The 13,626-nt window shown below is 34.8% G+C and overlaps 1 protein-coding gene across 6 annotated transcripts in view; it reads left to right on the top strand.

Annotated features, from left to right (window-relative positions):
* The window catches only part of OXR1 (oxidation resistance 1), a 443,572-nt gene that overhangs the window by 423,668 nt on the left and 6,278 nt on the right, over nucleotides 1-13,626 (top strand). For 3 of the 6 annotated variants that reach the window (XM_056128624.1, XM_056128686.1, XM_056128757.1), the window contains 3 exons: nucleotides 9,919-9,999; nucleotides 11,755-11,880; nucleotides 12,599-12,751. In XM_056128624.1, the coding sequence (XP_055984599.1) occupies nucleotides 9,919-9,999; nucleotides 11,755-11,880; nucleotides 12,599-12,751 (360 nt within the window). Of the gene's footprint in view, nucleotides 1-1,942; nucleotides 2,114-9,918; nucleotides 10,000-11,754; nucleotides 11,881-12,598; nucleotides 12,752-13,626 lie in introns of those variants that run through there. The other 3 variants (XM_056128833.1, XM_056128883.1, XM_056128873.1) reach the window with 2 other exon arrangements.

Below are 13,626 nucleotides of genomic sequence, written 5' to 3'. Positions count from 1 at the left end.
AAATTCAAATTTATTTAGAATGAAAGTAGGTCTTTATATTTAAATTCTTTGAGATGTCATACTTATCATATACAGGCTAATTAAAGAAAAGCATACTTTTTTTTAACATCGGTCAAGTAATCATGCCATATTGCAAATCATAATTCCAGAAGGAATTCTCTGAAACTGAAAATGGTAGATGTACAAAAATATTACAAACAGAATTTGAGCTTCAACTAAAATTATCACATGTGTTTCTGTAGAGGTTTGGTTTTATTATTATTATTGTTTTTAGTGTTGCTTTTATGGGGGCCCACGCCTCGCAGTGCTCAGGGCTTACTTTTGGGATTAATTTAGGCTGAATTTAGGGATCACTCCTGGTCAGTTAAGGGGACCTGAGGAGTGCGGGGGATTGGACTCGGATTGACCTCATGCGAACCCATGCACCTATCCAGTTATTGTCTCTTTAGTCCCTCTGTATTTTATAAAGAACTTTACTGAAGTATGATTAATATCCAAAGAGTGATGCATATTTAATATACACCACTGGAGAAGCTTGAAAACAACTGTACATTCATAAAATCATCACACAATTTTAGTCCATAAAATATCTTAGGTCTGGAGAAATAAGACAGCGTGGGGTGCTTGTCTTACACACAGGTGCCCCAGGTTCCATCCCTGACACTACCTTTGGTCCCCCAAACCTACCAGGAATGATCTCTGAGTGCAGAGCCAGGAGTAAGCCCCTGAATCCCACTGGGTATGGCCCCCAAAAGCAAAAATAAAAATGCTTCATTCTCGGGTTTTTCCCTCTCTGCCTTTTTATTGTTTTTCTTTTGTGCTAAGAGCATTTAATATCACATCTACCCTCTTAGTAAATGTTCAGATGTATAGTAGTGTAGAGGTGCAGTGCTATGCAGCAGTTTAAAAGGGGGTGGCAGGCTTCTGTGTCCACGAGCGGGCTCTACAATGAAACTCTGCAAATAAGAAGAACAATGTGGAAGTTAACCTGTGCTTATGAAGGTCTGGGAGGGAATTAGGACAAGTGCAGTGGGATTGAATAAAGGAAATTACTAGGTGGCAGAGTGTTTCAAGGGACAGGCTGGGGGTGGCATGGTACATCATATTGTGTGTAGATAGACTGAAATGTGGAAGAAGGACAATGTGGGGTATGGTTGGGGGTTTGTGATGCATATAGCAGAAATGTGGTTTTTGTTTGAATAGGTACATTGTGAAGCAAAGTAAAAGAGGAAGAGCAAGTTTAGTTTCAAGTGAAGGAAATAAATATTTATGTGTACTATTATGGAATTAATATTTTGTCTCAGACTGAATTCTAGGTAGTTGTAACTTATAGCTATAACATTTGCTCTTTAGACTTTATTTTATTTTTTATTTTACTAACATTCAGTGAAGCATGTATTTAGGCAGAATAAACTCGCATGCCTTTTCAAAAACTTAGATGTTGAAAAATGCAGTTTAAAATGGACTGTAGCAGTTCACAGAGTTTTCAGTTCATTTTGAGCATTTTCACAGCATTTTATTTGTGGTACATTAGGTTGATTTTTACATTCTTGCAATTAAAATTTAATGGTGGTCTTAGCTTAAAAACTGCTCACATAAAAGAGGATATTTTGTAAGATTCTTAGATATAAAGCACAGAATGTGTATGGCTATGTACCTTGGGAGGGACTCTGGAAACTACTTTTTTATGACTAAGTTATTTTTAGTATGTCTCCGTAGTGTTCTGGTGTTAGGAAATTCATGCTCTGCGTCTTTAAACTTTTGAGCCCGTTTTCTTTGCACGTTTGGGCACAGTGCAACCGAACTTAAACGTGGGAAGCCCTCCTTTCCCTCCCCAGCCCTACGGTCTCCACTCATGACTGCTTTTACAATGGACCCTGCTTGGTGATTAGCTCTCTGTCCTGTCAATCAAATATTTGTTTCTAGCAAACTATTTTGTCACTGAAGTAAGGCTCTTGTGCTGGAAATTTATCTTTGACAGAGGAAGAATGATTTTTCAAATAGTTCTTACGAGATTTGACATAACTTAATTTGTCCTGGAAAGGAAATGTCTCGTCTGTGGTATGGGAAAAAAGCGAGAAGACATCAGCCAATTAATCAAAAATACACTCTGGTAAATCTTAGCAAATGATTTCAATTTCTCTGTTGTCTGTTTTTTTATGGTAACATGCAAGATTGAACAGGTTGTGAAAATTTAGCGGAGACAGTTCTTAGAATACAAAATGGTATGGTGAAAGGAACGGTGTCTGCGAAACCTGTGTCTTTCCCAAGAGGTATTTAAAACTCTAATATTTTGTAAAACTGTTTCGGTTTGTCTATTCTATATCAAAAGGAAGTTATTAAATCTGTGTGACTATTTCTAAGCTTGAGCTTTGTAGGAAAATATTTCGAATTTTGTTTTTAAAAATAAATTGAATACAACTGAGTAAATTTAATTTTTGATCCCACAGTAGATAATTTACAAAACTGTATACTTAAAAGTATTATTTTGGCATTTCAAGTTAGGACTTCATAAGCTATTCAAAAAGTTGTTAAGTAATACTACTTTGTACAAAACTTTAAAAGATGTTTTAGCAAAGGGAAATCTAAGTCAACTTTGTTCCTATTTTAAGAATTTTAGTTATTTTTAGTATGAATCAGTGTGCATTATTTTTTTTTAAACATATGTTGCCAGTTGTTGTGATTCAGTATTATATCTTGCTTTATGAATACTAATTTTACTTTTACTACACTTATGTGGCTTAAGTCTAGCTATGTAGTTAGAAATAGGGGTGACTCTGGAAAATACCCTTTAAAACGTATAAAATGCCAAAATGATTTCAATTCCTATTACTCCAGTTGAACTGAAGGGTACTTTGCTTTTTCGTTTTATTTTCAAGTGGAATAATTTTAAGTTTTGTTTATATGACACAGCAGCACAAAGTGGATTTATTGGATTTATGTACATGTAATGATGGAAATTGTCATAAGTTATTAGCATAACTTTTGCCAGTTTTTTAAAAGCCCAAACAAGAGGCTCTTCTTAGTTTGATGGAGGAGGGGGTTGTTTTATTTAACAGTTTGGGTCATGTTTATCATTAGCTTCTAATTGATAGCTTTTTTATTTCAAATTCTGGCAACTTTTTTGAATTTTATACTTGTAGGTCATGTACACCTTGTCCTTTTTACACTTATCCCTGTTCAGCTGTCTAGGAATGGATTTTCAAATAGAAAAGTGTGCTTCACATGGGTACACCTTTGCATATAGTTTAATTCTTTTAACAATCACAACCTTGCAAAGTCATTAAAGTTCTTTTCCATTTAAAAGATAAGGAGACAGATATAAAGTAGTAACTTAGCTGCTGTGAAGCACAGGTAGCTTAAGGCTAGACCCTTTCTCCAGCCACCCAGGATGCCTTGTTGAAACGTTTACAGAATAATGTGCTTGACGTGTACACGAACTTGGATTCCAGTTCTCTAGCTGCCCTTGTTTTATCAGTTTTATTCTAGGAGCTGTAGAGCAGGAGGAAGATAAGAAAAGAAGTCTTTAAAACATAGCGGTTCCTTTACTTATTTCGTAGATGGATTCAAGATTCTGTAAGATTTTTCTTTAAGAGGGTCTGTTTTTAAACTTATATATATATATATGTACACATATATATATATTTTTAGTAAACATTTCAAACAAACTTATTTTTATATTTTGTAGCTTTTTATGTAACTATATCTTCACTGATAAAATGGTATCTATAAAGCATAAGTGATACTGTTTTATAGCTAATCTAAGTATGGCCATATATTTATGGTAAATTAGGATACTTTTTTACACCAGTTATTTTTGGGGTTCCTTACACAGTGCTTGGGGAACTGTGCAGTTTAGAGATCAAATGCAGGACTACCCCATGCAGATCAAGCACACTAGCCCTTTGAGCCATCTCACTGGCCCTTAGGATAATTTTCTAAATGCTCATGTATATAATATTACGTTTAATTTCAACCTATGTGTTAACCAGGAACGATTTTTATAATGAGTTTAATTGAGACTTTATACCATTAATCAGGAGGATATACACCAAACACACATATAAAGTAAAATTAAACTTTTGCTAATTTCATTAATGAGTTTATTAAGGATGTTGATGAAATATCATTAACTTCTTTATTTTCGTAAAGTCTTGAAATGTTATGGCAAGCATCCAAATTTGAGCTTTTTAATTGTTCATGGACTTGAAACTATCCTTGTATTTGGTATACCTACATTTCTTTCCTTTTTAGTGTCACCAATAAATTGCATTTTACTTTATAATTCTATTTTATAATAATTATTAGAATTTTAAGAAGAGCTCATTTTATCAGTTTTGCTTGGGGACCACACCCCGGAGTGCTCAAGGGCTAATTTTAGCTTGGTTGTTCCAAGCAGTACTTAAGCGACCATGTGATTCAAGGAATTGAACCAGGGCTGCCAGCATGTTCTAGCCCAGTATGCTCTCTTTCCATCCCCAAGAAAAGCGAATTGCAATTTTAAAATCTTTCATATGGAGCTGGAGAGAAGGCACCAGAGGGTAAGGCAGTTGCCGTATACATAGCTAACTGGGTTTGATCCCTGGCACTGCTACCTATGGTCCTCCAAGCACCACCAGGAATCATCTCTGAGCACAAAGCCAAGGCATTAGCCCTGAGCACCACCAGGATGGCTCCAAATTAAAGCAATAAAAAAGTGACACACTTTGGGGCTGTAGAGATAGTGCTTTGAGTCAAGTGTTTGTCTTCATGTGGCTGACTCAGGTTCAACTTCCAGCACCACATGTGGTACCTCGAGCACTACCAGGCGTGATCCCTGAGTAGCGAGCCAGTAAGCCCTGAACACGGCAGGCTGTGGGCCCTAACCCCGTTTCCCCCACAATACCTTTCACATAACCTCAGCTCTTGATAGCATATAATGATATTAATGTACACTTCTCAGACCACTGTGATTACGTGTACTTAACATGGGATATTTTAATTGATTTTATTGTGAAGTTTATTGTGGTTTGAACCCAGAGTCTCACACATGGTGGGCATGGAATCTGTTACTGAGCCACAGCCCTGGCCCGTTTGAGATGCTTTTTTGTGGTTCTGTGAAATATTGCTACCGTCACCTCCACTTTACGAATGAAGAAACCTGCACGTATTGGTCATATTACAGCCAATTAGGGCCCAGGCTGTGATACGAATTTAGGTGATATGGATCTAGAATGCATATATCATTTACAGGTGTGTGCTTCATATGCTTTACTAAAATGTATGCAACATCTTTCTTTTTTATAAAAGTTAAAGTTTTATAGAAAGATTTGATGGAAATACAAAATTCCCAGAAGCCTTGTTCCTCTCCCCAAATTCAGTGCCTTTATTCCGCAGATCTTTGGTGTGTTATATTTATTTTAATTTGTGGATATTGACCATTTTCACCCCAAATCTGTTCATTCACTAGTGTTGATTATTTATGTTGTATGTTCTCCAGAATGATTATTTCCTATCATAGGATTATAGTAGTTTCACTACCCTAAAAATTTCTTTCATCACTCTTCATTCCTGAAACATCCATTAACCACTGAACTTCTCTTTAGCTTTGCCTGTTGTGGAGCATTATAACATTGGGATCGTAGGTATACGATCTTTTTTTACATGGGCTTCTTTCACTTCATAATGTGCACTTAAGGTTCCTCTTTGTCTTTGTAGCTTAATTACTCATTTCTTTTTACTGCTGAATTTTAATGCTGCATGGTCTGGATGTTCCACAGTTTGTAATTCATTCAACTATTGAAGGGTGGTATCGTGGTTACGTCCAGGTTCTGGTACCTTTTCTTGTTTGTTCAAGTGGTCATGAAGGTGCCTCATTAGCTCGTAGAGAGCACGGCCATCTCGTAAGGCTGTCATAAACATTGATGTACAGAGTCTGCACGTGGATTTTCAACTTACTTGGCTAAATAACAAAGAATGAGATTATTGGATCCTACTTAAGAATATGTGTTTAATTTTATATGGCATTGCTAAAAGGTCTTTTCAAGTATCTATGCCATTTTGCACTGTACCTATAGTGAAGGAGGTTCTCATTGTTTCACGTATCTCACCTGCATTTGGTCTTGTCAGTTGTTGGATCAACATTCCAAAGTTTTAATATGCTTCCCTCATGCATATTGAGCTTTTTATATGATGGGATTCCTGTATGGCTATTAAATGTTAATCTCTTTTAAGCTCATCCCTCCACCAGTACAGTGTTGGATGTTGAATAGAGGTAGTGGTGACAAGGAATGTCTTTTTCTATCTTAGTGGAAAAGTAGTTCATTTGTCATGGTTCTGTTTCACATTAACTGTAGGATTGGGGAAGTGGGTAACTGTTATTTATCAAGCTAGCCTTCACATTCCCCAGTTTGCTCAGTGTTTTTTAATTATAAACCGGTATTGCAAAAGTTGTGCTTTATGTATCTGTTGATACGTGAAGTTTTACATCTATTAGTTAATGCCTTAGTTAATCCCACTGTTTTACATCTATTAGTTAATGCCTTACATCTATTAGTTAATGCCTTAGTTAATCCCACTGTTCATTGTGTAAATTTCTTGCACATCACAGGATTAAATATGCTCATATTTTGCTGTCCTTTGCATGTATATTTATGAGAGATTCCTTGTGTAAGTTTGGGTGACTATCTTTAAAGCAGTCAACTGTTTTTTCTAAGGCTCTCAATTTTATAGATTTGGAGATCCTTATTTATTGTTTTTCTAACTTCTGTGAGATCAGTAGTGGTGCCTCGTTTTCATTTCTGATATAATTGATCTGTGTCTTTATTTTAGTCTTAAGTGTTTAGCAATTTATATATTTCTTTTTGCTTATTAGTTAATTTGTTTTTCTTCTCCAGTTTTCTTAGCTCTTTCTCTTAAGGATGCTACAAATTTCTTTCATTCCTGCTTTTTACAGAACCCCACCTTTTTTTTCAGTTGTACTTCTCTTTCTATTACTTAAGGGGTTTTTTTTCCTTTTTTTTAGTTTCCTATGACTTTTTAGTGTGATTTGGAAATGTATTATTTAAAGAGTATTGGGTATTTCCCTACTATTTTTATTTTTTGTTTTTATTTTAATTTCACTATTAGCACATATTCTTTTTTTTTTCTTGTAGGTGCACATTATGACTCAGAATGTGGGCTATCTTAGTAAATTATGTGATTTTTAAGAAGGATGTGTACTCCTGTTGTCGGATGAAGAATTATACATGTTAATCACATCCAATTAGTTGAAAGATACTATTCATTTAGCTGTGTCCCTACCAATTTTCTGCCTCCTGTAATTGACAATTACTGATACTTTTGAAGTATCCAACTATAGTAGTGGATTTATATGTTTCAAAAATTTTGTAATGAGTATTTTTCCCTGATATTCTGTAAAACAAGCCTCCATATTCCCCTTTTTATTAGATTCACTTCTTATTGTTTCAGAGAGTTAATATGCTACACACATCATATTTGAACAGTTTTGAGTATTATAAAAGTTTCTTTTTGACTACTTATGACTTTCTCATCAACTATCTCATGAGATTTTATGAGTCATTTGCAGATATATTTAACGGGAAGTTATTTAAAACAAAGGATTTGTTCAAACATATCAACTCTTGATACATTGTTTTGAATTCATTCCACTTTTGTTTTAGTTAGCTTATGATTCCTTATTACTCTCTTATATATCATTAATAGTTTCATGAAATAATACTTTTAAAATAATTATTTTGATTTACTCATTTTTGAGAGAAGGAAGTGTTTGTGTAAATTTAAATTCTTTTTATTTATTCAGATACTCTCTTTCAAATGTGAATGAGGAAAGGTTGACTTTGGGTATTAAAAATACTCTAACATTTCCATGAGTTTATATTTTTTTTGATGACAGTATGTGGTTCTCTTTCCAAAGTTCCCACCCTCAGTGATGGTGATAAAATTAGATTATGACGGAATCCATTTTTGCACATAATTTAATTCCACTTCTACCTAGGAGGTACATGTAATATGATGAAGAGTATCTAAGAAGTGAATGTTTGTTGAGGCTGGAGCAAGTATAGTGGCTTGCCTTGCAGTGGCTGACCCCGTCTTTGTGTCCCTAGCAGTCAGGAGTGATCCCTGAACACAAACAGGTGTGGCGCCAAACAAAAATAAATAAATAAATAAATAAAAATAAATTGTTTACTAAAGAACTAGAAAGAATGAAGGAGTATATAAGTCACATAATTATAATTTGATAATTCACAATTGAATTATCAATTGTAGCAATTTCTTTTGTTAGTCATAAAAAGGAGGTCTTTTTTATTGGGTTTTTTTGCGTGTTTTTTTTCATAGTTATTGAAAATGATTTTCCTTACTGAAAGTCCATTATTATTTTTTCATAATTAAAAATAGTAAAGGTAAGCAAACTACTCAAGCCCTCAAAGCTGGAATATTTAAATGTAAGATAACAGACTATTTGGATATGTTCCTTTATTCTTTAGAGTGTTGAAGACTGACCAAGTGAAAGCAGTGTTAGTCAAAATAGTTTACTATGCACTGGGCACTACACATAATCCTTTGCATGTGTTTAATTTTAACATTAAGTTTCACTAAAACTTCATTTGGTATGCTACTCGTATTATTTGTGATTATGAAAAATAAGATAGATAAAGATGTGGTCAAGTCCAGGTCCATAGAACCCTCAGATATATAGCTCATAACTCCTTCTGATAGGTACTTTGTAAAAGTATAACAATATGTAACCAGGATGGTCTTAGTTAAAGTCTCATGTCTTTCATAACTCTCAGCAGGTTTATGGAGATTCTTACCTAGTTATCCTGACATTTACTGGTAACTAATCCATTTCAGTTAGCTAGGAAAGGAGTCTTTTAAAAACCTAGAATTTGGAACTTTATGTGGCCAGTTGCTTAAACTGAATTTTGTAACCAGACTCTCTTGATTGGTCGCAAGAATTTATTGCAGCTCAAGAAAATTAGCACATATTTCTGGCACCATCAGAGCACACTAAAGCTTTAGCTGTCTTCTCAACTCAATACTTGTCTGTTCCTGTGCTTCTGTTGTTGTTCTTGTTTTGTAATAATTTTATTTGTCATATATGGCTTTCAAATGTAGTACTATTCAACAGTCTGGCTATGGCAATTGCAGAAAATACAAAATACTTCTTCGAAGGGAAAAAACATAGGCAACTTGTTACATTTTAGTGGCTTATAGCTACAAGAATGCCAGCCATAAAGAAGTAATATAGAACAGAGGCCACCACTGAAAAATGTTTGTTAGGAAGCATAGACTTGGTTGCGAAGGTACTATTGATTAGATATGCCTTTGAAAGCATGAAAGTTCCATCCTTCTGGAGCTTATTTGTCTAATTGCCTTGGGTTTTACATTTAAGTACCTTATGCTTTTTTCTTACCCCAGTCCTCCTCTGGGGAGGTAATGTCTGTTACAGATGATGTAGAATGGGTATGTTTATCACCTTCGCCTTAAAGGAGTTTGTCTAGCACTGCCACTAGAATGTTGTGTCTGAGCTAAACCAGAGGGGAGAGACGAAGCTACCATTTTCTTTGTAAACTGCAGGACCTGTAGATATTAAATGTTGCTTTCTGTTAGCATAGCATGTTGTATTTGATATAGCATTCCTTTAATGGGCAACTGTGACTCTGATTAAATTCTGTCTCTATGAAAAATCAAGATCTTATATCATCACTTGAGTCGGATATAGTTGTTAAACTCTTTCCCAGTGTATTTCACTCCAGTTTAATCAATAAATTTCTTGAACTTCCATCATGAGTGGGGAAGGAAACCCTGATTACAGTTCTCTCTCCCCATTTAAATTTCTCCTGTTTTGTTTTGTTTTACTTGAGCGATTTTTCTCAACTGTCAGTGGAATTATTGTCTTCCTGTCTCCATATTCAGGTAGTATCAGTGGCTGAGTATCACCGCAGGATCGATGCTCTAAATACTGAAGAACTGCGCACACTCTGCAGACGCCTCCAGGTGCCCCCTTCAGTAGTTTTGAGTCCTTCTGGAGATTGAACACTCCCTGGTTTTAGTGTCTGTTGTCAGGGCAAATCTCCTTGTGAAGGATTTGTTTTGACTTTAGCACTAAAATAATCCATCAGAAAATTCCTTTTTTTTTTTCCTCAGAAGACCATGATATTGCCTTGAAGAATTGCAGGATTATCTTTTTCCATCATCTTTTCATTTGAAAAAATATTCAGAGGAATTTTCTGTCACTTTGGAACTTTTCTCAATACCTGTTTGTTTCTCTGCGTGTTCATGAGGTTTCATTTACCTTTAACCTTGGAAGAATGTCTTGGGCTATGAGATTACCAAGTGGAGTTTGAGAAATGTGGTGCTATAGGATAGTTAAAAATTTTAGGGGATGGCAAAGCTAAACTTGTATCAACTACATTAAATATCTTATTAAGATAAATTATTTTTGAGGTGCTTCTTTTTGGCATATTTTGGAATAATACAGATTAGTTACCAGAACTGGATAAGTATTTTAATAATCTGTGAAGTAATATTTGTGGGGTTTTTTATTTTAGAAACAAGAAAGTGAGACAGTTGAACTCATATTTCAGTTTTGTGTATTGTATGTTTTCTTTTTCTTAATAAGCTATGCTTCATGGCTTTGCTAGAGCTACTAGATTCTTTTCATGCTTCTCATGCTGTGTTGGATTTTTTTTTTTTGACTTTCACATCATCAAAATAAGGGTAAATATGATGATGTGAAAGATTTAAGAGTTTAGTTCCTCACCCAAAATTCATGCAACTATAGAACATGTATTGATTAAAAAATATATGCTGCTTTGTTTTGGTAAGAAATCTGTTAAAGCGACAAAATAATTTAGCAAGATTTCATTCCTGTCAAGTCACAACCACCGAGTTCTACTGCATTTTAGTTATCTGCTCCACTAGAATCCAATTCTACCAGCCATTTAAAGGGTTTCTGAGTCGCAGTTATAATTCATCTTTTACTTTTAATGTCATTGTGTTTTATATATTAAAAATAATACAAAATAGTGCCAGCATAATAGATTGCATAGAAGTTTTGAATTAATTTACATTTTTATCTTGGAAAGAATATCAGCAAGATTATTTCCATCAAGCAAAAACGTATCCTTTTTAATGTTCAAAATGTTCTAATATCGATATATGACAAAATGAACTTTTAAATGTCTCGTTCCAAATATTTTTAATATAGTAATTAATAATGAAGACATTTAAAAATAATGGTGACTTTTTGAGTGAAACAAGTAGATATACGTTTATACACACACACACACACACGCACACACAGATACCAATGAAAAGTTACACTTGTTGTTATGCAATTTTTTTTTTAATTGTGGTACCCAGGAATCATGCCCACCATAATCTACTTTATGTTTGCCATGAGAAAAACAGTTTAACACATTTAAAATTTTGAAACTAGCGAACTCAATTTTTTCTTTTTGAACAGCAAAATTTGTTTGGCTTCATCTCTTTTTTACACCAAGATAATAGGTACTTATCATTCATATCAGTCCTTCCTCATGTAGCGAATGGGGGAAAAAAGTTCGCCTAGGATTAAAAATGTGTTTTCAGCATTGCATTTTAAATAAATGAAGCATCTTTTTGCCTCTAAAATTCTAAATTAAAGCTTTAGCCACCTTTCCTATAAACGAATTTTGAGTTCTTTCAAAAGGCTGGAATTGTTTGACATACACTGCAGGTTTTTCTTAGTGTTCTTCTGCTCTTCTTTAGATTACTACAAGGGAAGACATCAGTTCCAAGCAGGCAGCTCCAGCGAAGGCAGAACTGGAGCCTGAGTCTTTTCGACCGAACCTGAGTGATCCCAGCGAGCTTTTACTGCCAGATCAAATTGAAAAGGTCTGATATAGCCACCCACGTGTGTCCGTTTGAGGATATGTGCCCGTTAGTGTAGAACAGACTCTTCTGAGATGTCTTGAGAACTGAAGAAGCAAGGTTACTGCTACTGCTTCCTCTTCCATGAAGAAAAAGAAATGTGCCAACTGTAACGAGTATAACAGGAGAATTTGTGAATCTCATAACAAGATTTGCATACACAAGCATTAAAATAAAAATAACAATTTAGGAGATAATAGCCTGTATTTCATTTCTTGCAGTACACTTGTTACTTGCTTTATACGTGATAGTTAGAACAGCTGTTGAAGATGTATACTGCTGTGCATACATTTTACAAATGAAAAAAGTCATACAGCTACAAAGGTTTGAAGGTTGATTACCGCTTGTCTGGCTCTAGAGCCAGTTATTTGAGAGTACTGATTATATTGTTATTATTTGTCTCTGCATGCAGATAATAATATTTTGGTTATTTTTGTACATTTAATGCAAACAGCATCACTCTTGTATCTCTGGTCTGTTTTGTTCAGCATGATTATTTTTTTCCTAATGGACAATACTTCATGCTAAAAACTTTATAATTACTCTTTAAGTCTCTCGTTATCTTTAAGAATAACAATTTCTCTTATTTGTGTTACCTACCTCTTATACCGTTAAATTACTGGCACTAATATCCTACAAATTGCCAGATTTACAAATCAATGTTAATGTTTTATTTTTCAAGCTCACCAAGCACCTTCCACCAAGAACAATCGGCTATCCATGGACTCTGGTTTATGGTACTGGGAAGCATGGCACAAGCTTGAAGACCCTTTATCGAACAATGACAGGGCTAGATACTCCAGTGCTGATGGTGATCAAGGACAGTGATGGGCAGGTATGAGAACTCACTGCATAGACACTTCTCCGTCAGACATTACAGTGACCGTTACATTTAGCAATTCTTGAATCACATGAGATTTCCTTGTATATTTTAAGTTTAGCTGCTCAGTTACTCAATACACAATTTTAAATATTCTAGGTAATACTGAGTGCTGTAGAGAATAGATAAAAGCATAATCAAGAGTTGCTACCTTCTAAGGTGGAAGGAATCACTGTACCAGTGCCTCTAATTCCGAGCAAAATATGCTGTTTTATAAAATATAGGGGGAAAAGCAAAAAGGAGTATTTCAAACAAATTATTTGGGAGAGAATAAAAATGAGGTTTATGGAAAGATAGGAAATTGACAGATATAAAGGATATATGGGTTTAAAAGTTAAATATAATTGTGTAAGGATAGTATCAAATCCACAATTATAGAAACGCAAATAGAACCTTTGCTTTATTCTGGAAACAATAAAAGTCACATCAGCTAACAGCATTGGAGAGTAATAAGAGGGTGAACTATCAATATTATGTAAGAAAACTAAACAGGGCACTACTACTAGTAAGCATGTACATTGTATTCTAGATGCATATTATCTTTTTTTTTTTTTTGGCTTTTTGGGTCACACTCAGCGATGCACAGGGGTTACTCCTGGCTCTGCACTCAGGAGTTATTCCTGGCAGTGGTCGGGGGATGGTATGGAATGCTGGGAGTCGAACCTGGGTCAGCCGCGTGCAAGGCAAACGCCCTACCCGCTGTGCTATCTCTCCAGCCCATAGATGCATATTATCTCAATTATCAAAGCTCAGTGACTGATGATTCTGTTTTTAAAAATAAGAGTTGAATTGAATTGCCCGATCTTATCCATCCCCGAAAAGGCATTTGT

This window comes from Sorex fumeus, unplaced genomic scaffold (genome assembly GCF_029834395.1).
Source record: "Sorex fumeus unplaced genomic scaffold, SorFum_2.1 ptg000002l, whole genome shotgun sequence".
Lineage (NCBI taxonomy): Eukaryota > Metazoa > Chordata > Mammalia > Eulipotyphla > Soricidae > Sorex > Sorex fumeus.
This window is presented reverse-complemented; position numbering and strand designations above follow the sequence as displayed.